Here is a 26512-nt window from a genome sequence, read left to right on the forward strand (position 1 = left end):
TGTCCACAAGTGTCAGAAACAGACACATTTCAACCCCACATTATATTACAAAGCTCACTGTATCTACAGCCATCTCACAAATATCTGGAACAATTTAAAGCTAATCATGTTAAAGTCATCTTACTGACAGAAAAAAAAATCCTCTGTTCCAGTAAGAACATCTAATGTTATTTTTTCAGGGGATTCATTTATTTCCCCTGTCTAATGGCACTGATATTTTAACATTACAAAAGTAACTATGGCACATACAATATTCAATTTTTAATGGACACATAACGGAACTTAAATGATCTGATTGTTTTAAGAATTTTTCTTCTGTGATCCAGGAGGTGGCACAGTAAATAAAGCGTTGGAGTCTCAAGCATGAGGTCCTGAGTTAAATCTCTGGCAGCGCATGTACCAGAGTGATGTCTGGTTCTGTCTCTCTCTCATTAATTAAAAACAAATAAAATATTTTTTAAAATAATAGTTTTTCCCAAATAGGGTTATTTAATATTTGTGATACGAGGCTGGGTGGGAGCACACCCGGTTAAGTGCATGTGTTACCATGCACAAGGACATGGGTTCAAATCCCAGGTTCCCACCTGCAGAGGGAAGTCTTAATGAATGGTGGAGCAGTGCTGCAGGTGTTTGTTTCTCCTTCTCCATCCCCTTTCCCTCTCAATTTCTCTATGTCCTATCAGATAAAATGAATAAAGCTTATTAAAGGGAGTTGGGGAGATAGCATAATGGTTATGCAAAAGACTTCATACCAGAGGTACTGAGGCCCCAGGATCAGTCCCCAGCACTACCATAAACTGGAGTTGAGCAGTGTTCTAGTCTCTCTCCCTGACTCTCAAATAAAATAAATAAAACATTTTTAAAAATTTGATAAGAATGAACTTTATAACTAATTGCATATTATTGTATATCCAGATATTGCAGTGATACTTCCTTTGATAAATTCTACTTTGAAAAATAATTCTACTTTAAGTTTTTCTGGTAACTAAATAATGTCACCAACTGAGTTATAAACCTCTTTAATTTGAAATTTGGTAGGACATGATATACCAAATTCAATTAAAGAGAAAAAAACCACAATCAGTTAGTAGAGAATTAGTTATTTTTAAATATTTATTTATTTTCCCTTTTGTTGCCCTTGTTGTTTAACATTATGGTGGTTATTGATGTCATTGTTGTTGGATAGAAGAGAGGGAAATGGAGAGAGGAGGGGAAGACAGAGAGGGGGAGAGAAAGACAGATACCTGCAGACCTGCTTTACTGCTTGTGAAGCAACTCCCCTGCAGGTGGGGAACTGGGGGCTCAAACCGGGATCCTTACGCCGGTCCTTGCACTTTGCGCCTGAATTAGTTATTTTTTAACTTGCTTTATTTATTTATTTATTTATTTATTTATTTATTTATTGCAGCCAGGATTATTGCTGGGGCTCAGTGCCAACCCTACGAATCCATGACTCCTGGCGACCATGTTTCCTTTTTTTTATTTTTTGTCTTTCTACTTTATTTTCATTTGACATGATGTAGAGAAATTTAGAGGGAAGAGGAGACAGACAGGGAGAGAGACAGACAGACACTTTCAGATCTGCTTCACCACTTATGAAGCATCCTCCCTGCAGGTAGGAAGCTGAGGCTCAAACCTAGATCCTTGAGCATGGTGATATGTGCACTTAACGGAGTGCAACACTGCCTGGCCTTTACTTCTATTTATTTTTAAAAGAGATTAAACAAAAAGTTAAAAACAAAGTAATTTTAAAAGTAAAGAAAACAAGGTAACTATGAGGTCTTCCCTCTTACCAGTGCACACAGAAGGTCAACTGCTTCCAAGATCAGTTCCTGATGGCCTATGCGACTGACACCCAGGTCTTCCAGTTCCTGATGTGTAATGCGCAGCAGCTGGTCCCCACTGATCTTCTCTCTTTCAAAGTTTTTAATATACTGCTGCAAGCAGTCATCAAGACCTAACAAAAAATATAGAAAAATAGAATTTTAAGAAGCTGAACCAAAGAAATAGGAAAAAACAAAAAGCAAGCATTAACTTTTTTTTTCTGGATCTTTTTTCTTTAATTCTTTTTGTTGCCCTTGTTTAATGTTGTAGTTATTATTGATGTTGTTGTTGTTGGATAGGACAGAGAGAAATGTTGAGAGGAAGGGAAAACAGAGAGGGGAGAGAAAGACAGACACCTGCAGACCTGCTTCACACTTGTGAAGCCAAGCCCCTGCAGGTGGGGAGCCAGAAGCTTGAACCTGGATCCTTATGCCGATCCTTGCGCTTAGTGCCACCTGCACTTAACCCACTGCGCTACCACCTGACTTCGAAGCATTAACTTTTATCAAGTCACAAGTCCATTTCAATTCTACCCTGGTTCATTCATCCATCTTTCATCAACCTACACATGGGCTGCAGGAGGAAGGAGAAGGCCCTCTCCATTAATATAAGGATTTTAGCTCCTATATTTAAAATGTAAAATACATGGCAAATACATAGGTAGGGTATTATAATGAAACTAAATCAATGTCACTTCATGTCAATATATGTATTTATGAATGAGGGAATTTTATATTTTTTCACCTTAATTAAAAATAATCAGGTGTCTGATGGCACACCCAGGTCATCCTGTGCAAGGACAAGGGTTACAGCCTGTGATCCCCACCTGCAGGGGGGATGCTTCACAAGTGTTAAAGCAGGTCTGCAGGTGTTTTCTCTCTCCCTCTCTACCTTCCGCTCCCCTCTCAATTTCTCTCTGCCCTATAAATAAAGTAGAAAAAGAAAAAACAAACCAGAAAAATTGACTGCTGGGAGTGGTGGGCTCATAGTGCTGATAATGCTGGCACTAAGCCCCAGAGATAACCCCCATGGCAATTTAAAAAATCAATCAAGTAATTTTATTATAATGCTTTAGAGTTATTTATGTGATTGAAAGGTAATACCCATATGGAGAAAAAACCAGGTTCATCTAACTAGTATCATTAAAAAATAGAGCAAAGGGCCTACATGTCAAGATTCTATCCAGCACACGTCATAATTAAATGTCCTCATGCTCATTCATACATTACTTTATTTAAAGTAGTGCTGTGCCTTTCTGACAATGAGATGTTCTTTAGTAATTTTATAATGAGTCTTCAAAACTGTATCACTTCTAAAGTAGATGAAATGAGTATATATATATATATATATATATATATATATATACACTAGTATAATATATACTAGATTTTTAAATGTTATTACCTATATAATTTTCCTAAGAATTTTAAGCTTTAGTGTTAAATGAATTATTCTTTATGTTCCACCACAATTTACCCTTTCTTACTGGTATTTAATTATTTTAAATATCATTAAATGTTAAATTTAATAATAAATGTTATTAAATAATATTTTAATATATCCTTATTGATTTTAAATAATGTATTATTTTAAAAATAATAACTACACACTGTTATCTATTCTAAGATCCTGTCTTAAAATAATAAAAAGAAGTTTTGAAATCATTGCTATGGATGTACCAAATTTTACTGCTTTTCCTTATCTGCAGGGAAGAATAAATATAATCATAAATCTAGAAAGAGTTTCTAAAAACAGTGAAACAATTACAAAATAGTGACATTTCAGAGATAACCTTGTGGTTATCTCTGAAATTGTGGATGCACAAATTTGCATTAAATACATTATATTACAGGAAAACAATAAGTAATATAAATCTCTTGTAATACAGAAGCATATATTATGGAAATATTATATTAAATGTTTAAAATCTTAAAGACACTTAAAATTAGTGTTAAGAGTATGACTACCTCCACTCCAGGAATTTTTAATACATAGGTCACAGTATACATAATATAGGAATTCTAAAAGCAAATAATAAAAAATACATATATTTACTGGTTAGAGTTCTGTTATCATTCGTAACTTACTATGAAGAACAAGGAGGCATATGAAGGTTTGTGAAGGCCTATGTATCTTCCGCAAAATAAGGTTAGGAAATTTAAACAAGCATCACCTCAATATCCTTTCACTTATTCATATAAACTAGTACTACTTAAAGATAGACAATCTTACTTTTAATCTAGTTTTCAGTCCTCTCAATTCAATGACAATTTTTCCCTCCAAAATGGCTAGTGACCAGTAACACCAAATTCAACTACTTCATTTCCAATCTCAAACTCCCTGAGCATCCCACTTCTCTATTTCCACCATCATTATTTCCAGTTCCAGAACTATCTTTGATGACTTCTCAATCTAAACCCTTATCTCGTCTATTAGGGAGAAACACAGTTTCTTCATTCGTTCTTTCACTTTGATCCCAATGGCGCCAGCTTATTAAGGCTATAGAGCCTGCCTTGATATCTAGCTTCTAGTGCAGCATCAGTCTATCTAGTCTTATCACTGCTGGATCTCTAAAAATACTCTTTGATCAAGCCAATTTCCAATTCAAAAGGTTCAGTGTATTTCCTGACAAAAAGCTTAAAATCCAAATATTTTTAAATGTTTGAACTATGAGGCTTTTTGGTTGTTGCTCCTTGATATCAGTATCAGGTAGCATTCACAGTTTTATTTGTGGTTTCTACTTTAAATGTTAAAAAACATTTTCATAATATAGCTATCAGAAAGCTTATATAGTTGTGTTCATTTCCTTTCATACACAGGGCAGAATATAATGATAAATAATAAATGAACTAGCAAAAGAAGATGCATATTTAAGATATTAGGGATATTTCCTAAACTATCTTAAAAGGATGTCATTAAATTTAGTAGCATTTCAGAACTAAGTGAATTTTACCATTTTCAAATTAGTGGATAATCAACCTATGTTATTAAATAGTATACTTCACAAATACCCAGAATAAAAAATAAGTCAATGTCCTGATGTATTCTGGAAATATGAAAAATCACTCTAGAACCTATGTAGTTAAAGTTTTCTCTTTAACAACTTCCACATGGGTCAGAAGAATAGCTCGTTCAATTTCCAGGTCACCTCCCAGCATTATATGGGAGGGCATTTTATCATACTGGACTTTATATTTTGTTCAAACAAAAAATAGTGTTCCTCAAAACTACCCATACCAATAGACAATTCTAAATTCCCATTAAATAATAGGGAATATCTACTTTAACAAGTAGGGATAATGTAAAACACACAAACAAAAAACATTGGGCCATGGACTACTGTTAAGCAATAAAAAAGAGCAGGTCATTGATCTAAACAGCAATGAATAAATCTAAAGAATATAATGCTGACTGGAAAAGGTCATCTCAAAGAGGTTATTAAATAATTCCATCTATATGATGCATTGAAAAAATTCTTCAGGAGTTGGGCAGTAGTGCAGCAGGTTAAGCGCAGGTGGTGCAAAGCACAAGGATAGGCGTAAGGATCCCGGTTTCGAGCCCCAGGCTCTCCACCTGCAGAGGAGTTGCTTCACAAGTGGTGAAGCAGGTCTGCAGGTATCTATCTCTCCACCTCTCTGTCTCCCATCCTCTCTCGATTTCTCTCTGCCCTATCCAACAACAACAACATCAATAAAAACATAAAACAAGGGAAACAAAATGTAATAAAGAAAATTCTTCAAGGGAATAGAACAAAAGCTATGAATGTATATCTGGAACAGGAAAATAGCCAGAATTGTCAAAGCAACCTTGAGGAAAAAGAACAAGAATGGATACATTGCACTTCCTGACCACAGGTTATAATACAGGGATATTATAATCAAAACCGTCTGGCACTGGAAGCCAAGTAGACAAAAGAAACAAAGGAATAGGATTAAGAGCCCAGAAAGAATCCCCACAATAACAGATAATTAAACTTTGACAAAGAGGCCCAAATATTAAATGGAGAAAGGAATCTTTACAGAAAAAGCCGGAGCAGCATGGGTGGGGGGGGGGGGAGGCCCTGTGCTGACACCAGGGGTCAGAGAACCAACCAGTAGACTCAGGAGAAGATCTATACCTCCCTGGCCTAGCAGTGTGGCTGTGAGAGTCTCTTTGCATAACCACTGGATTATCTCTGCCCCACCCTGATTATCTCTTGGTCAGGAGTGAGGGATTAAGCTAAGAAGCCTTCTTATAGTTTAAAAGCCCTCAGGCTTCCATAGCCTACCTAGAAGAAAATGAACAAAAGGGGCTGTTAATCCACTGTGCTCCAACTCAGGGATTAAAACAGTAATGAAACAACTGTCAATTTCCATAACTGTGAACCCTTTAATTACCTTATTTAGACAGGAGTGAATCCAGGCAAGAGTGATCAGTAATTTGAAAAGTACTGAGAGAGGTCCCTCACAACATACTATATAAAATGGTTAAACCAACAAGAAGAAACAATGGAGAAGTGAACTAGGACAAGAGTCCAGCTAAAAGTCCCCCAAAGGTTGAAGCACAAAATAATGAGGTCAACATCCAAACAATAGTTTAGGAAATAATCACAGGAGGGAGTAAAGAGTTTGAAAGAATTGTCATCAGAAATGCAGAAACAATAAATGAGACTCTGGAAGAAAACATTAATTATCTCAAGGTGCTTAGAGAGCTGGAAGCTGAAATAGCTGAGCTAAGAACACAACTAGCTGAACAAGCTAAAACAATATCAGAACAGGGTAATAAAGTAGATGAACTCCAGAAAACAGTAGAGGGCAGAGAGAATAAAATGAATGAGGCTGAAGACAGAATTAGCAAGATCGAGGATGAATTAGGGACAACTAACAAAGAAGTAAGGGGTCTCAAAAAGTGATTAAGAGATACTGAAAACAACAACAGAGACCTGTGGGATGACTTCAAAAGAAATAATATACACATTATGGGATTACCAGAGGAAGAAAGAGAGAAAAGGGAAAAAAACATTCTTCAGGACACAATAGCTGAGAACTTCTCTAGTCTAGACAACATCAAAGACATAAAGGTTCAAGAAGCCCAGAGGATCCCAAAGAGAATTAACCCAGACTTAAAGACACATCATATTTAGGATGGAAAGGAATAAGGATAAAGAAAGGCTGCAAGAGAAAATAAGGATAAAGAAAGGCTGCAAGAGAAAAACAAAGAGTCACCTACAGAGGAAAATCTGTAAGATTAGCAGCAGACTTCTCCACACAAACACTACACAAACACTAGAAGAGAATGGCAAGATATCTATTGAGTGCTCAATGAGAAAGGTTTCAACCAAGACTACTATATTCATACTAGATAGAGGCATAAAAACCTTCTCAGAAAAGCAACAGTTGAAATAATCAACTATCACCAAGCCTGCACTGAAAGAAGTTCTGAAAGTTCTCCTATAGTCAGACCACCATAAATATGCCATATATCAGAACACTATAAAACTCTACAAGAATGAAACTGAACCACTATATTTCACCAAATACAAAAGTAAATTCCAAGTGGATCAAGGACTTGGATGTTAGACCAGAAACTATCAGATACTTAGAGGAAAATATTGGAAGAACTCTTTTGCACATAAATTTTAAAGACATCTTCAATGAAACTAATCTAATTACAAAGAAGACTAAGGTAACATAAACCTATGGAACTACATCAAATTAAAAAGCTTCTGCACAGAAAAAGAAACCACTACCCAAACCAAGAGACCCTTCACAGAATGGGAGAAGATCTTTACATGCCATACATCAGACAAGAGGCTAATAACCAAAATATATAAAGAGCTTGTCAAACTAAACAACAAGAAAACAAATAACCCCATCCAAAAATGGGGAGATGACATGTACAGAATATTCACCACAGAAGAGATCCAAAAGGCCAAAAAACACATGAAAAAAATGTTCCAAGTCTTTGATTGTTAGAGAAATGCAAATAAAGACAATAATGAGATACCATTTCACTCCTGTGAGAATGTCATACATCAGAAAAGGTAACAGCAGCAAATCCTGGAGATGTAGTGGGGTCAAAGAAACCCTTCTGCGCTGCTGGCTGGAATGTAAATTGGTCCAACCTCTGTGGAGAACTGTCTGGAGAACTCTCAGAAGGCTAGAAATGGACCTACCCTATGACCTTGCAATTCCTCTCCTTGGGAATATATCCTAAGGACTCCAACACACCCATCCAAAAAGATCTGTGTACACATATGTTCTTGGCAGCACAATTTGTAATAGTAAAAACCTGGAAGCAACCCAGGTGCTCAACAATAGATGAGTGGCTGAGCATGTTGTCTTGTATATACACAATGGAATACTACTCAGCTATTAAAAATGGTGACTTCACTGTTTTTCAGCTGACCTTGGGGCAAATGCTAGAAGAAGCTGATCTTGGATGAACCTTGAAAAATTCATGTTAAGTGAAATAATTCAGAAACAGAAGGATGAATCTCACTCTTAGGTAGAAGTTGAAAAAACGAGATCAGAAGAGAAAACACAAGCAGAACCTGAACTGGAATTGGCGTATTTCACCAAAGTAAAAGACTCTGGGGTGGGTGGGTGGGTGGGAGAATACAGGTCCAAAAAGGATGTCAGACGACCTAGTGGGGGTTGTATTGTTATATGGAAAACTGGGAAATGTTATGCATGTAGAAAGTATTGTATTTACTGTTGAATGTAAAAAATTAATTCTCCAATAAAGAAATTAAAAATAAAAAACACTGATACAGCGCTCCACTATGTGTTCTTTAGAAATCAAAAGCAAGCAAAACAAGAACACAATTTAACCAATGGGACTTTATCAAACTAAGAAGTTTTTGCACAGCCAAAGAAACTATCACCAAAACAGAAAGACAGCCACCTAAATTGAAGAAAATATTTATATGTCATATCAGAGTTAATGACTAAAATATATAAAGAACTCACAAAACTCAACAAAAATAACAAAAAATAAATATAATAAAAAATAGGAAGACATTATAGAATCTTCACAGAAGATATCCAAATGGCCAAGAGACCTGAAAATATGTTCAAAATGACTGATTATTAGAGAATTGAAATAATGACAAAAATGGGAAACCACTTTATATAGAAACAGCTGCTAGGAGTGCTTGGGATTTTTCCAACATTATTAATTGGGATGTAAATTGGCTCAACACCTGTGGAAAACAATATGTAGATTCCTCAACACTGTAGAGATGGATCTACTCTATGATGGAACATTTCATTTCTTAGAGACCTTTGCAGAGCATGGGTAGACAGCATAATGGTTATTCAAAGAGACTTTCCAGCCTGAGGCTTCAAGGTCCTAGGTTCAATCCCACAAACCACCATAAGGCAGAGCTGAGCAGTGCTCTGGTAAAAAAAAAAAAAAAAAAGTGAAAGTAAAAAAAAAAGGTTAAAAAAAAGAGTTCTATGCAAAACACACAAAGACATATATTCAAAATGATCTATGTATACCTATGTTCATACCAGCACAATTTGTACTAATCCAAACATGGAAGTAATCCAGATGTCTAATGACAGATGAATGGTTCAAAAAGTTGAGGTATATATACACAATGGACTACTACTCAGTTTTTAGATATAAAATCTATCTTTCCATATCTTGTATAGAATTAGAAGGAATTGTATTAAGAGAGATAAGTCAGAAAGAGAAGGATGAATGAATATTGGATCATCTCTTACTTAAGTGATAAGTAAGCAGTGAAAGAAAGGGGAAACACATGGTGAAGATTGCCAGGTGGGATATATTAAAGCAAAGCAAGGTACTCTGGACTAAATGGTCATAGGGTGTAGGGTGGGAGTGGAGGTATTAAGTATTCATGACAGGATGTAAAGAGGGACTTGGGTTGGTGGTGAAGTGGTATGCAGAAAATTAGTAAAAGGAGGTAAGAAACTGTATTCATGAGGAGACCAAGTGGTGGTGCACTGATTAAGAGCATACATTTTAGTATGCACAGACCCAGGTTCAAGTCCCTGGTCCCCACCTACAGAGGAAAAACTTCACAAGTGGTGAAGTAGGGCTACAGGTATCTATCTCCCCCTCCCTTCTCAATTTTTCAGTCTCTATCCAATAATAATGAGAGGCGGAAGACAGAAGGAAAATATACTCATGTCAACAACAGTTCTATAGATTATTATTTCCCCAATAAAATTAGAAAAACTGCTGTTTTTTAAATTTTTATTTATTTATTTCCTTTTGTTGCCCTTGTTGTTTTATTGTTGCAGTTATTATTGTTGTTGTTGTTGGCTAGGACAGAGAGAAATGGAGAGAGGAGGGGAAGACAGAGAGGGGGAGAGAAAGACAGACACCTGCAGACCTGCTTCACCGCCTGTGAAGTGACTCCCTTGTCAGGATCCTTAAGCTGGTCTCTGCACTTTGCGCCACAAGAGCTTTACCCGCTGCGCCACCGTCACTGAAATCTTGTCAGGTGTTGATCATCTAACCAGCTGACTCTTCCTTTATATCTATGGATTTTATACTTTCTGATATTTATTACCCATGCAGTTTTGTTATGATTTTTAGGTAAGTGTCTTATTTCCTCAGCAGATTATAGTGGCTTAAGGGTAGCAAACTGAATCTTTCCTCACTGAGCACTGTGGATAAATAATACATGTTCAGTCTTTCATTCATTTAATCAATATTTACTGAGGTGATTACTATATACTAGGCACTGGGAATGGAATGCCAAACAAATAACATATCCATTTACTTTATGAGTTTATAGTATAAAACTGACAACCACTAGACATTTAACCATTATATGTCATGAAGACTCATAAATACCATCTGTAACAGCTATTGTGACGTATACAGTATACTATGCTGTGGAAAATAAAAATGGAGATTTAACCCGGACTGAAAAAGCAGACAATAGTGTAAGGCTTATTTGAGGAATTAATGAATGCATTCAGAACGAAAAGTTTAAAAACTGTTAAGTAGGCAAAAGAGCAGATCAGAGAAGGGACAACTGAGGCAAAACAAAAAGCCCTGTGCTGTTATAGGAACAGTGGACATTCAGAAAGCAGAAAGAAGTCTGTGGCTGAATTGCAGAGATGAGGGAGAGATTGGAGCAACCGGGTTGGGGAAGACAAAGAACGTCTTGTAGGACAAGTTCAGAATCCTAACGATGATGACAAGAACAGTGAAAAGGTACTGTAGGATTTAAAATAGATGGGATTTAAACGTCCTGTATTTTATGAACATCACTTCAACTACAGTATGGCAAATTAATTAGAGGCTGTCAAGAGGGAGACATTTTGAAGCAAAGCTTTTCCTTTCAATTTTTTAATGAGAAAATGTTGCTTTAAAAGATTGCTGTTAGGAGTCGGGCAGTAGCACAGCAGGTTAAATGCAGGTGGCGTGAAACACAAGGACCAGCATAAGGATCCTAGTTTGAGCCCCAGGCTCCCCACCAGCAGGGGAGTCACTTCACAGGAGGTGAAGCAGGTCTACAGGTGTCTATCTTTCTCTCCCCCTCTCTGTCTTCCCCTCCTCTCTCCATTTCTCTCTGTCCTATCCAACAACAATGACACTAATAACAACAACAATAATATCCACAACAATGGTAAAACAACAAGGGCAACAAAAGGGAACAAGTAAATATATATATTTTAAAAATTTAAAAAAAGATTGTTGTTGAGGGGCCAGGTGGTGGCAAATCTGGTAAAGCGCACACTTTACAATGTGAAAGGACCCAGGTTCAAGCCCCTGGTCCCCACCTGCAGGGTGAAAGCTTCATGAGTGGTGAAGCAGTGCTGCAGGTATCTCTCTGTCTCTTTCCCTCCAACTTCTGTTTCTAGTCAATTACAAATTTTAAAAAAATAATTAAAAATATTGTTGTTGAAGAGACCCTTTACAGAATAAGAGATCCTTAAATGTCATACGTCACACCAGAGGCTAATAACCAAACTATATAAAGAGTTCAACGAACTCAGCAACAACAAAATGATCCCATCAAAAAATGAGGAGAGGATATCAACAGAATATTCACCAAGGAAGAGATCCAAAAGACCAACAAACATGAAAAAATGCTCAGGGACCAGGTGGTGCATCTGGTTAAGTGTTCACATTACAGTATGCAAGGACCCAGGTTTAAGCCATTGGTTGCTACCTGCAGTGGGAAAGCTTCAGGAGTGGTGAAGCAGGGCTACAGGTGTCTCTCTTTTCCTCTTCTTCTCTATCTCCCCCTCCCCTCTCAATTTCTGTCTCTATCCAATAATAAATAAAATATTAAAAAAATAATTTGAAAAATTGTCCCAAATCATTGTCAGAAAAATGCAAATAAAGACGATAATGAGATACCACCTCACTCCTGTGTGAGTGTCACACAGCAGAAAAGGTAGTAGCAACAAATTCTGGAGAGGAAGTTTTTAGGAGAAAAATATATTTCACCATTGCTGTGAAAAGTGACCACTCCTGCACTGCTGTTGGGAATGTCAATTGGTCCAACCCCTGTGGAAAGCAGTCTGGAGAACTCTCAGAAGGCTATACATGGACCTTCCCTATGACCCTGCAATTCCTCTCCTGGGGATACATCTAAGGAATCAAACACACCTATCCAAAAATATATGTATATACCTATGTTCATAGTAGCACAATTTGTAATAGTCAAAACCTGGAAGAAACCTAGGTTTCCAAACAACAGATGAATGGCTGAGTTAAGTTCTGGTCTATATACAATGGAATGCTATTCAGCTATTTAAAATGGTTAATTCACCTTAATTCACCTTCTTCATCCCAGCTTGGATGGAGCATGAAGAAATCATGTTAAGTGAGATAAGTCAGAAACAAAAGGATGATTATGGGATCATCTTACTCATAGACAGAAGTTGAATAACAAGATCAGAAGGGAAAACACTAACCGTTGGACTGTAGTGGGTGTATTGCACCAAAGTAAAAGACTCTGGGGTGGGGGGAGGGTTTGGGTCTTGGAATATGATGGCAGAGAAGGGTGTAGTGGGGGTTGAATTGTTATGGGGAAAACTGGGAAATGGTACACATGTACAAACTATTGTATTTTACTGTCAACTGTAAACCATTAATCCCCAATAAAGAAATTTAAAAAATAATGGTGGCAGTTATTCAAAGAGAATTGCAAAAGAGAATCAGGTTAGAGTAGCTGGCTATGTTCTGGATAGAACAGGTTTATAGTTCCCTTGAGACAGCCAGGTAGCAACACTGAATATGCAATCAGAAACAAAGGTCTCCACTGGAGACATATATTTGTAAGTCATTAGTATATAATTGAAGTCATTGTTGCTAAGTGTTACTGAAACTAACTAGGGGGAATAAACATAGTGAAAATAATTTGACCATCAATTTTTCAGTGAGATTAGCCAGAAGAGTATCAGAATGACAGAAAACCAACATAGAAGTGAGAAGTGACTGGGAAGTGAGAAAAGGGAGGTCTTGCACATGAAATATTCTTTTAGGATATTGTATGATAATGATTAGGATAGATGAAGTCATGAAGGGTCAAAGAAACTGCTATTATATCAATTTTGAACAAAAAGAACCACAGCATTTTGAAATTATGTAACTCTCTAGGCTGACTGGCAAAGATTGAAACCCAGAGATGCTAAAGCTCAATTTGTCTTTATTATATCAGACCATCTCAATAAGGAGAAAGCACATTTCACAAATAAGGTGGATTTATACTCCTACAAAAAGTATTAAATGAACTAGATAGAAAAAAACAAATTATCAAAATTAAGGAGAGAACAGAGTAGCGGTTATAAAAAAAAATTCACACTCTTTCAAACCTATCTCAAAACCATTAAAACTACCAAGAGTTGAGTTTCACACTAATGCACTTTTTAGGAACTGTATACATTACCGGGTACCCAGATGGCATGCCTGCATTCAAATGTGTGGGTGAGTGGGTGGGGACACAGAACTTTGATGGTAGATATGGTGTGTAACTATACCTTGAATCCTACAACCTTGTAAACCATTATCAATCACAAACAAAAAAATGGCTTGAAAAATTATTATGTCACAAATATTTTCCTATTACCTATTTTATTTAAAATTTACTTTCTATCCAAAAGGATTTAAGTGTGTCCTTTACATATAAATATGTACAGATACACAATTCAGCAAGGTAACACAAAAATAGATGAGAAAATAAGGTTAAAGGAAAAGACAGGTTGTCATGAAATTGTAATAAAAAAATAATAGTAGTATAGAAAATCCATAGCAGTAAAGAATATTAGACTTGGTAAAGAGTGGAAAGTGATAAAAACATTCATTGAAAATTGTTTAGGAACTAACATGAAGCGGAAAACTTAAAAAATAACATGTCATTAAAACCATTCGTTAGATAAAAGCATGCCAGTGCTCAGAGAAAGCATCTATTCCTACATTAACTCCTGAAAATAAAAAGCTATCTTTTAGGAAGAAATCCTTGTGTGATAAAATGAACACCACCTTCAAAAAGTCCTTTCAATAAGTATGCCTGTAATTCCCCACAGGATCACTTTTCACAGCAGTGGTGAAATATATTTTTCTCCTAAAAACTTCATCATATATATATATATATATATATATATATATATATATATATCAGATAATAACTATTTATCATAAATACAGAAAAAGGTTTTTATTTACAATCAATAGTTTAAAAAATTTTATAAATGATGAACAGAGATAATTGTCTGGAGAAAACTGGTAGCTGGTTTTCTTTTACAATGATAAAATGAATTAGTAAATAGTATTGTAATCATTTTTTTTGAAAAATTTAATTTTTATAAATAGGTTCCTGAAATTTGGGGAAATACCTAAAATGTTTTGGGAATAAACAACATATAAATATTCATTTATATTTTGATAATTTATAACAAAAGACTCCCAATGCCATTCTTATCTTGGAAAATATATTTACAGATTTTTACTTTCAAATCTATAATCACAAGCAACAAAAGAAAAAAATAATTTGGACTTCATAACGTAAGGACACTAAAAGAGGCAGTCCATGGAAAGGGAGAAAAAATTTTCACATAATGAATCTAAAAAGGGATTAATATCCATATTATATTAAGAACTCCTATAATTTAATAAAACTAAAGGATTCGTATATTCCTTTCTCCAAAGAATATAAATGATCTATACAAACAAGGGTAGGGGTGTTCAAAAGACTTTGGTGGAGAAATACCAGTACTTTGGTGGTAGTATGGTATGTGGTAACACACAGCATGAAAGCTTGTGGTTATACACATAAAGCATACAGCTTTGTAAACTGTTACCTCCATAAAAGAAGAAGAAAAACCACAAAGTCAAATACATATTTACCATACTATCGTATTATATAGTCTGGATATGATGATACTCAGTGATATTTCAGAGAAATGAAAACTTGTGTTGATCAAAAATATGTTTATTAATATTTACAGTCACTCCACTCATAATCATCAAAATACTGGAACAACTCTTCAACTGTGCCTCAGCTGTTGAATAAATATACAAACCGGGACACATTCGTTCAATAGAATGTTATTCAACAATAAAAATGAGTGTACTATTAAAATTTAAATATAAATTAAATTAAAATTTAAATTAAATGAGTGTACTATTAAAGTACACAATTATTTTCAATGATTCTCAAAAGCGTGATGAGTGAAAGAAGCCTATCTGAAGAGATCATATATTATACAAATAACATTAATATGACATTCACGAAAAGTGACACAATACTGATATCAATGATTGCCAAGAGTTAAAGGTGAAGGGAATATGTGGGTCTATGGATATATAAAAGGGAGTTTTCAAGGGTGATGAAACAACTCTATGTCCTGATTGTAGTGGTTAAACAGATCTCTATATGTGCTAAAATTCATAAAACTAAACGCATAAAATCTATTTTAACATGATCAAACGAAGTGAAATATTGAAAAAATGGGACTAGTACTTTGACCACTAATGAAATCGTTGATGAGATTAAATACTAATTGTTAATTATTTTCAGATACAATAATGATATTATGATCATTTAAGTCCTTGTCTATTAGATATCTACAATAAAACATATAAGGATGAGATTATATGAGTTGTGGGATTTGCTTTAAAATAAATAGACTCCATACTGAATAACATTGTTTAAACATGACTGTATTTTCCCTTAAATATACGTTTGTGCATAAATAAATATTAAATATATATATACATTTATGCGAGAGACAAAACAAGTCTGGCAAGGAAAATAAAAATAAAAAGAAAGAAAGAAAAATAAAAGAAAAGCTATTTAACATTACTAATCATTAGGGGAATGCAAATCAAAACCACAGTGAGATATTACCTCATATTGATTAACATGGCTGTAATCCAAAAAGCAAAGGAAAAGAAAAAAGAGACACATAAATCAGAAAATAACATGTATCAACAAAGATGAAGAAGCCAAAACTTTTGTATATGGCTAGGGGAAATGTAAAATAATACAATCACTGTGGAAAAGTTTGGTGACTCACCAAAAAATTGGAGTCCAGATATTTACCTCAAAAAATTAAAAGCAGGAACCTGACAAATTATCTTTACACCCACATTCAAAGCAGCATTTTTTGCAACAGGCAAAAAGTAAAAGCACCCAAAGGTTCAGAAACAGATGCATGGATAATGCAAACGTGTAATAAAATACAAAAATAATAAGAGTTGGCAAAGAAACTGACACCATTGTACACTATTGGTAGAAATATAACATGGTGCATCACTATGGAAAACAGCATGATAGTTCCTCATAAAATTTAAATTAAAGCTACCATATGATCCAGGAGTCACTGTTGACTATACATTCCAAAGTACTAAAAGTAAGGTCTCAAAGAAATTGGCACACCCAGGGGCTGGGTGGTGGCACATATGTTGAGTACTTATGTTACAATGTGCAAGGACCTGGGTTCAAGCCCTTGGTCCCCACCAGTGGGGGCGGGGGGAAAGCTTCACAAGTGGTGAAGCAGGGCTACAAGTGTCTGTCTTTCACCCTCTCTACATTCCTCTTCCTCTCAATTTCTGGTTGTCTCTATCCAATAAATAATGATAATAAAAATAATTAAAAACAAGAAAAATATAAAAGAGATTGGTACACCCACATCCATGCACTGTAGTTTATACAACAGCTAAAAGGTGAAAGCAACCCACACATCAATGAAGAAATACATAAACTACATGTTATTAATGCAAAGATGATCCCTGAAGATATCATACTAGATAAAAATAAACCAACCACAAAAAGACAAATAGTATATGATTCTATTTATATGAGGAACCTACAAAAAGTAGAATGGGGCCAGGTGGTGATGCACCTTGTTGAGCACACATTACAGTGCACAAGGACTCAGGTTCAAGCCCCTGGTCCCTACCTGCAGAAGGAAAGCTTCATGAGTGGTGAAGCAGGGTTGCAGGTATCTCTCTGTCTCTTTTTCTTTCTATCTCCCCCTTCCCTCTCGATTAATAGCTGTCTCTACCCAATAAATAAATAAAGATTAAAAAAATTAAAAAAATTAAAATAAATAAGTAGAATAATTGTTGATAAAGATTTGGCATTTAGGCTGGGGTTATGGATCAACCTGTCAACACCCATGCTCAGTGTAGAAGCAACTACAGAAGTCAGAACTCCTACCGTCTGCTCCCCAAAAACAACCTTGCCCCATACTCCCAGCAGGGAAGAAGTGATAGGATGAAGATAAGAGGGCTCTGAACTCCAGCTCCATCAGCACCCAGAGAGAAGGAAAAGGAGAGGGACATATGAAGGTAGTTATGAGTAGCTGGAGAAGAAGAGAGGACTGAATCAGGAGAAAAAGGGAACAATTATGTATAAATGTGGTGGATTGCAGTGGAGAGAGTGAAGATTCAGAACTCTGGTGGTGGGAATGGTGTGGATTTAAACCCCAGTTGACATGTAATGCTGTAAAATAAATAAATAAATAAATAAATTTGTAAAAAAAAGAGGGAGAGAGAAAAAAATATTTGGAGTTTACAATTGATGACGATGATGTATCTCCATTCCTGGAAGTTCTGAAAGAAAGACTACAGAGAAAGTCATGGTCTGCTCAACATGCTGATGATCCTGCAGAAAAGGCTGATGAACCAATGGAAGTATAAGTTCTTGTGTGTATTTCTCAAATGTGTAAGAATGCAAGAACCCACAATGATGAAAGTGATCTATACTGTGAACCAAAAGATGCAGAGCAGTAGGATGATGATTTAGAAATCAGTTCAGATGTGATTTCTTTTTCCCAAATAAGTTCATTTTTCTTTAAAGGGACCTAACAATCACTTTCTAGTGATTCAATATTAAATCACTAATAAAATTCTAAAAATTGTTTCATGTGGGGGAAAAATGCTCTTGATATCTTCAGATTTAAGTCAGGTTCCTAAACCAGTAACTTTCTGTCCTTTATACTTGCACCAAACACAGATCTCTTTATGAGTTTGCTCTGAGCAACGAGTTTGCTGAGGTAAAAATTCCATCCTTATCTGCCCCCAAAATGACTCTCAACTCCACTGCTTTCCACATCTTGCTGCCAAAGTTCCATTATTCTTTGCATAATATTTTCCAAATGTGTGCCTATAAGCTAAGCATCATTCTAGAATATAGGGATAAAAAGGTGAATAAAAGGAAGTCGGGCAGTAGCGCAGCAGGTTAAGCGCACGTGACGCAAAGTGCAAGAATCAACATAAGGATCCCGGTTCGAGCCCCTGGCTCACACCTGCAGGGGAGTGAAGCAGGTCTGCAGGTGTCTATCTTTCTCTCCCCCTCTCTGTCTTCCCCTCCTCTCTCCATTTCTCTCTGTCCTATCCAACAACGACATCAATAATAACTACAACAATAAAACGAGGACAACAAAAGGGAATAAATAAATAAATATAAAAAAAAATTTTTTAAAAAAGGTGAATAAAACCAGACATGGTCCCTGCCTTCATGGAGCTAGTAGTTTTCTGGAAGAAAATTACATTAAATAAAGACTCGCATAGGCAACTCGGCAAGTTAATTTAAGCGAAGGAAAAGTATTTTTATGTTGCTCCAAAAGTCCTTTAAGGCTTTCTTATAGAGGATTTGAGCAAATCTGAGAAATCAATAGCAGATTTTCTAAGAGAAATATGGCAAGAACTAGGGTCTGGATGAGCAACAGTCAACTAGGCAAAGAGGGAGGGAGGAACATTAGACTCTGCCAACATCAGACTCAGGAGTAGGGGACAGGATGGGGAACATGCAACACTGAAAGAATTATAGCATGACTAAAGGTTGTATTCTGAAAACCTCTCTCTGACTTCAGTAAGTGGAATCCTGACATGTACCCAATTTGCCTGTTGCCAAAGAAAAGAAAGGTTCTTCTCTGGCAGGAACTAATCTTTGTGCTCAGCATCTTCATTTCTTTAGCTAATTGAGCTACATGAGTTGAAGCATATAGCTTTTTAAAAATGTCCTTTCTTTGACTATTTGATTATTTCATTCTATTACATAGTTACTCTCCTCCTGGTAAGGGAAGTTATTAAGTGAGATAAGCCAGAAAGAGAAGGATAATTATGGGGTGACCTCACTCATGGGCAGAACTAAAGAAACAAAAGCAGAAAGGGGAAGTATAAAGTAAAACTTGGACTGGTTTGATGTATTATACCAAAACAAAGGACTCTGGGGAAGGAGGACAAAGAGCAGGGCTGGGGAAGGGGAGCTTTCAGGTTCTAGTATAGTGCAATAAACCCAATTTGAGTGTGGGTGTTTTGCAGACATCCGTCTTGGTGAGATGAAAAAGTGTACCCATGAGTCAACTATACTGTAAATCATTAACCTCCCAATAAAAAAATTTAAAAAGAACTATCAATATACCTAGAGCCTATTCCTTAGAACTATACCCATGGTATAGTTCTCCTAAATAACAAATGAAAACCATTAGAAAACTACAACAAAAAGGTACAAACATTTGGTGGGGGTAGATAGCATAATGGTTATACAAAGAGACCCGTAAGCCTGAGGCCCCAAAGACCCAGATTCAATCCCCCACACCATCATAAGCCAGAGCTGAGTAGTGCTCTGGAAAAAGAAAAAAAAAAAAAGGAAAACTTCCAATGGAGGGGATGAGATGCGGAACTCTGGTGGAAGGAATTGTGTAGAATTATACCCTCTTATCCTATGGTCTTGTTGATCATTATTAAATCAATTTAAAAAATGTGTATGTGTGTATATATACACACACAGTTTCCAATATAAATTATGTTAGCATTATTAACCTATATTCAGTAATTTCACAGGGTCAAGCAGAAATGAATCCTTTGGTGTTTAAAAATGTCATAACTTATAACATAAGTATATAAATATTGGGTCTATAAAAATGGAAGGGGAAGAAGGATGGGTAAATTGACTAAGAAGGGTTAACTGAATAGTTAAGGACAGATCTGAACTTCTAGTGGTGAACTGAATGTAGTATATATAGCTGTTGATTTATATTGGTGCACACCTAAAACATGTTATAATGTAATACCATTTCAATTAAAAAGGATAAGGCCAAATGTAATTTTCAGTCAATCTGCATTTTTCATCCAGTTTTATCACTTAATTTTAGTAACTATTAAAATAAAATTATAAATTGTGGCCTTTTAATACAAAGTTAAAATGCATCTATAATGATTTATTTCTAGGATAAAAAGAGGCATAAATACAGTCATTTCTGGGTTATTTAATAGAAACACAGGTGGTGATATTGGATTTTATATTTGTTTTGCTTCATGTATCAGAATCATTGAGTATTATTATATTTAAAGCAAAATAACTTTTATTAACCTATCATCTAATTTTTACATGACCATATGTCCTAGAACCTCACCTCACCAGAGCCCTACCCCAATAGGGAAAGACAGAAACAGGCTGGGGGTATGGATCAATCTGCCAGTGCCCAAATCAATTGTAATTATTTAATTATTAATTGTAATTACAATTTTAATTGTAATTGTAATTACAATTTAATTATTTAATTATTAATTGTAATTACAATTACAATTAAAGTGAAGTAATTACAAAAGCCAGAACTCCTACCTTCTGCACCACCCAAACAACTTGGATCCATACTCCCAGTGGGGGAGAAAGTGATAGGAGGAAGAGGATAAGAGGGCTCTTAACTTCAGCTCCATCAGGTCACAGAAAGAGAGAGGACAATAAAGGAAGAAATATTTGGATCTAGTAATTGGGTTATGGTGGCTTGGAGGGGAAGAGAGGATTAGATCTGGAAGAAAACAGGGTAATTATGTACAAATGTAAAAAGATAGCTGTAGAGATGACAGTTAACCCATGTCTGCAACCCTGGGAGAACTATGGTGGTTTGCAATGGAGGGACTTGGGATCCAGAACTCTGATGGTGAGAGCGGTGTGGAATTATACCCCTTTTGACATGTAATTTTGTAAATCAATACTGAATTGCTAACAAAAAAAAATTAAGTTTACTTGACCTAGAGGAATAGGTTATTTCAAGGAGCTGTTTTTTTACCTCTAGAATTCTTAAGACTTGCTCAAAGTCATTTGAATAATTTAAAATTATGTAATTTTTCAACTTCATGTGCATATGAAATATCTAGAGACCTGATTAAACTATATACTAATTCAGTTGGTCTAGGGTAGGACTCATGATTTGTAGTTTAATAAGATTCATAGTAACAATGGACACTTGCTAGAACAATGTTTACTAAAGACAGATTAAAAAAAGACTTAATTTTTTCAACAAGTGATAAGAATATCAAATAGAAGAACAATGATGACTTGCAATAAACCTAAACAGACACAAGTAGGTTTATGTCAATGAGTGTTTAGTTGGAGCTTGTGGTCTTAACAGTCCCTATAGATCCTATTAGGAATTATATTTATAATGAAGCCTAAGGATCAACAAGCATTAACAACAAATTTATAAATCAAAAAAGAAGAAATGTCTTACAAAGTGGAAAAAAGGATAATCCAAACTAATTGTAACTATACTTACTTGAATAAATTCCTAATTACATATTTTAAGAATTGGTATTTAGGAAGCTTTCCTAAAGTCTAAGGAGAAATTTACCAGCCTAAATAAGCACAATTAGTCTCATCCTTCACAATATTGTCAGAATCAATTATAAAGAGTGCAATGAAAGTTCTTTGAAAAAAGGAAGCAAAGGATACAAACTTATGTTCTCATTCATTAGGAATTTCTCAAAACAGCCTCTAAAACTGTGAGCCTCATCTAATAAATCTCATAAATCCTATAAGGTAAGAAAAAACTTTATTTTGACAGTAACCTATTACAGTCACAGTTCTTGGAAAAAGTGGAGTTTCTCTGACTGGGAAGGAGTATCAGCAAGTAGCACTTTCATTTGTTCCCTCCAAACTCCAAATTCCCACATGTACATCTGCATAAGAAATGCTGCTACAGAGGAAAGAGAAGTGGCTCATTTGGTAGAGCACTTAGGTGCCCAAGGACCCTGGTTTAACCCTGGTAACATGTACCATAGTAGTGCTCTGGTTTGTCTCGCACTCCCTCCTGTCTCATGTGTAGATCTCTCATATGTAATAACAAAGTAAACAAAAGAAATACTAAAAAAACTAGGAAAAAAAGAGGGGAAAATTCCACAGAAATGTATGACAGGGGAGGGGCAAAGAATAGGAAGGGGTTACAGAAAGGATGGGGAGGAGAGAAAGGGAGTGAGAAATGGATATTGGAAGGCAGACACCATAATACATATATGGAACATATTGGTGAACTGATTCAGTACCTTAACATAGAAGATTATTTGGAGTGGTCCAGGAAGTGGCCCTGTGGATAAAGTACTGGACTCTCAAGCATCGGGTCTGGAGTTTACTATCTGGCAGCACATGTACCACCAGAGTGATGTCTGGTTCTTTCTCTCTCCTCCTATCTTTCTCATTAATAAATAAATAAAATCTTTTAAAAAAAGATTATTTGAAGACTCAACACCATGGACTAAAACTAAAACTAAAATTAAATAAATGAGACTATCAAATAAAAAACTTCTACACATCAAGAGAAAACTCTACAAGGATAAACAGGCAACCCAGCAACTAGGGGAAGATATTTGCACATCACACATCAGCTAAGCCTGATAAGGGGTTGATATCAAACATCTATGGAGAACTCATACAGCTCAACAAAAAAAGCAATCTAGTAAAAAAGTGGATAAAAGAGATGAATATACATTATTCTAAAGAAGAGATACACATAGCCCACAAACATGAGGAAATGTTCCACTTCACTCATCACTAGCAAAATGTAAATTAAAATCCCATTGAGTGGATAAGGGCAAGAGAACAGCACACTTTAATGATGGCCCTTTTGGTCACTATCAGGGCACCCCATCATCCAGGACCCTAGTCAGGAAATCTTGGAATTCCCACACAGATATGATAGCCTTTAACCTCTAACAGATCCCTCTTTCCACCATCACTGGTCATCTCCATCAGGAACAATATCATAAACCCTCTTGTGAGCCTCTACAGGACCTTGCCCTCAATGTAGAACAACAATGGTAAAAGTTGCCCCACTCTCCAAAGGAAGGCTGGATCAACATACTCTGTCACTTAAGGAAGACTGATCCTGAAATGAATGCAGCCTAGAATGTCCCTAGCTGTGACCATGGACTGTGAGCTCAGACTGACAGGGACTCAGAGGTTACACAGGCTCCTGTGCTAAATATGAATAGATATGGGCCCTAGGTCAGATCGATGGGGTTTACAGTTAATCATAGTTATATACTTTTCTCGTATTTGGGAGCTACTCTCTGCCCTGATCCAGCTTTCTAGTCCTGTTCTCAACTCTTACCCCATCTTCCCAGACAGTATTTTTAGCCCGCCTGCATATTAGCAGTTGGGCTCAGGCAAAAATTAGTAAAATCATAGGCCCCTTGGAATATTATTAGCTTCTACCAACATGAAAACCCCAAATCTCATCTGCTATATTCTTACCTTTAGGTTCCTGATTATTAAACAATTTACTCTGCTTTTTATCTTGATGCTTTTCGGCCACCAAGTTGCAGATGCTACCATGATGCTAACCTGAATTCCCTGGCAGACCTCACCAATGGGTTCTGGAATGCCACCTCCCCAGAGTCCTACCCCTCTGAGAAAAGATAGAAACAGGCTAGGGGTATGGATCAACCTGTCAGTGCCCATACCCAATGGAGAAGTAATTACAGACGCCAGTCCTTCCACCTTCTGCACCCCATAAAGATCTTTGATCCATTCTCCCAGAGGAATGAAGAATAGAGAAACTTCCAACTGAAGGGATGGGATAGGGAACTCTAGTGGTGGGAACTGTTTGGAACTGTATCTTTCTTATTCCACAGTCTTTTCAGTCATTAATAAATCACTAAAAAAAATTACATTGAGGTTTCACCTCATACCAGGGAGAATGGCCTACATCAACAAGACAGGAAATGATAAGTATTGGTAAGGATATGAAGAAAAAGAAATTACGTTACACTGTTGATGGGAACAGAAATTGACAAAGACATTACAGAGAACAATATGGAAAATCCTTTAAAAAATGGAAATACCTGATGATCCAGCAATACCATTCTGAGGCATTTTTCCAAAATTCATGAAAACACAAATGTCAGGGTACATGTGCATTCCCACATTCACAACTGCATTATTCACAATAGTCAAAATATGTAACAACATAAATGCCCACCAACAAATGACTGGATAAAAAGACATTATTATGTGCTTTGGGACAAAATGGAAGTGATTAAGTTTACTGAAGGAAGTGAAAGATAACTACTGGATGTTTTTACGTATATGTGGCATATAGATAATTGAGACACATGAATTTGCAAAGAAAAAAAAGTACTAATAATTAAGTAGCCAACCTATCTCTAAATCCTTAGGAGGACTATAGTGATTATCTCCGAGGAAGATATAGAACTGGTGGGAATGGTGTGAAATACACCATTATTATCTGGTAATCTTGTAAATCACTGTTAAAATTATTAAAGTAAAAACATTTAAAAGATGAAATAGGGTGATGAGGAAGAAGGAACAGAGAGCCTACACTAACACTGTATCCAAGAACAATTCCGTAAACCCATATTAAAAAAATATATTACATTCACTCCTTACCACATTTGCTTCTCTAGTCACAAATTAACCTCTATAGCATCGATTTCTTAGAAAAACTGCAGATGTTTGCCAAAAATATTAAAATTAACTTTTAGATGGCATTTGAAAAATACCAAGTCTTAATTTAACCCAAGATTCATGATGTTAGTGACCCAATAGTTGGTGGGGATTCATGGTCTTATGGTTTTCTTAATTAAATTGCTGCTCAAAAAGCTTAGTTTTATAGCAATCTACAAGAGAAAAATACATGGATTTTATCTTACCTCAGTTCTCAGAATTTAAAAATATTCCTAATGTTACAGCTCCAATTGGGTCAAAAACTGAGACTGAGAACCATGTGGAGGGAAGTCAGGTTCAGTGGGTTCATACCCAAGGCTGAACAACCTCTAAGTGGGTTCAGGCTACTTATTGGCTTTGCAAAGAGGGCGTGGCACTCAGAATTCATGTTGCAAGTGGACTGGACAGAAGCAAAAGTAACAAGAACTTTAAACCAGGGAGAGGGTAGGAATAGTCAAAGGCATGGGAATGTGGAAGTGGAAGACTGCCACAAATGGGCGGCTCCCTCTCAGCCTATAGGAATTCAGGATTGGAGGCCCACAGCTAATGCTGAGGTTCCTGGTTCCCCCTTCCACTTTCATTCCCCATCTGCTTGTTTTCCCATTTCACTAACATTAAACATAATTTAAGGTCACTATATACTGACATCATATGAGAAAACAGCTTTTAAAATTATGGGCAGGAAAGCAGGATGGCTAAAATTATATCTCTAAGACACAAATAATAAAGAATCAGCTTTTCTAGGGCAAAGACACAAAACAAGAAGAGAAAATAAAGGATGTAGGGAGTGGAAGTGGGTGGAAGAAATTAAGGTAAAGAAAGGGCAAAGACCCAACATGTTCAATGACATTATAATATACATAGTGTTACCCAACAAGAGCTATTTATTCACTCACCCTCCTATGAGACTTTGGTCACTGCCTGAAAGCAGCTGTGCAAACAATGTTAGCAAGCTTTTATATCAATTCAACCCCAAATCTTTCCATTGCTAAATTTCAATGAAAAGACCCCAAGGAATGCAAAATTTGCATACATACAATAGGCAGTTGACTACAATAAAGGCTTATTCGCCAGACAGTGATTAACCAACAAGTGAAAGGAACCAACTGCTTACCAAGAATCACCTAGAATAGCAACAAACCACTAATTCCTATACCTTTTTTTTTTTTTGCTATTGTTATGAATATAAAAAGTATGTTCTAACCAAAGAACATGTTTTCTGGAAGACTTTTATTGTCAGCAGCCTCCCAGAAAACATGTTCTCTTTGGTTATAGCATAACAAATTAAAAGTCATTTAGGAAGAATATGATTCATTCAATGATGATGAATGGAACTTAAAGTTTCTATTAAAGTTTTGGATACCTTTAATTATGAACAGAGGATTCGTAAGTCTGACCTCCCAGCACTATAAACAAAAATTGAACAGTTCATTTCTATTGTTCAATAAAAAAAACAGGCTGGGGAGAAAGCATAATAGATATGCAAAAGACTTCTTTGCTTGAGGCTCCAAGGTCCCA

The 26512-nt window shown here is 35.9% G+C and overlaps 1 protein-coding gene across 6 annotated transcripts in view; it reads right to left on the minus strand.

The window, feature by feature from the left end:
• CNKSR2 (connector enhancer of kinase suppressor of Ras 2) overlaps positions 1–26512 on the minus strand; it is a 299057-nt gene that overhangs the window by 240785 nt on the left and 31760 nt on the right. For all 6 annotated transcript variants that reach the window (XM_060182888.1, XM_016195185.2, XM_007538945.3 and 3 more), the window contains exon 2: positions 1794–1957. In XM_060182888.1, coding sequence (XP_060038871.1) covers positions 1794–1957 — 164 coding nt within the window. The remainder of the gene's footprint in view (positions 1–1793; positions 1958–26512) is intronic.

The sequence above is a fragment of the Erinaceus europaeus genome, chromosome X (genome assembly GCF_950295315.1).
Source record: "Erinaceus europaeus chromosome X, mEriEur2.1, whole genome shotgun sequence".
In the NCBI taxonomy this organism is placed as follows: domain Eukaryota; kingdom Metazoa; phylum Chordata; class Mammalia; order Eulipotyphla; family Erinaceidae; genus Erinaceus; species Erinaceus europaeus.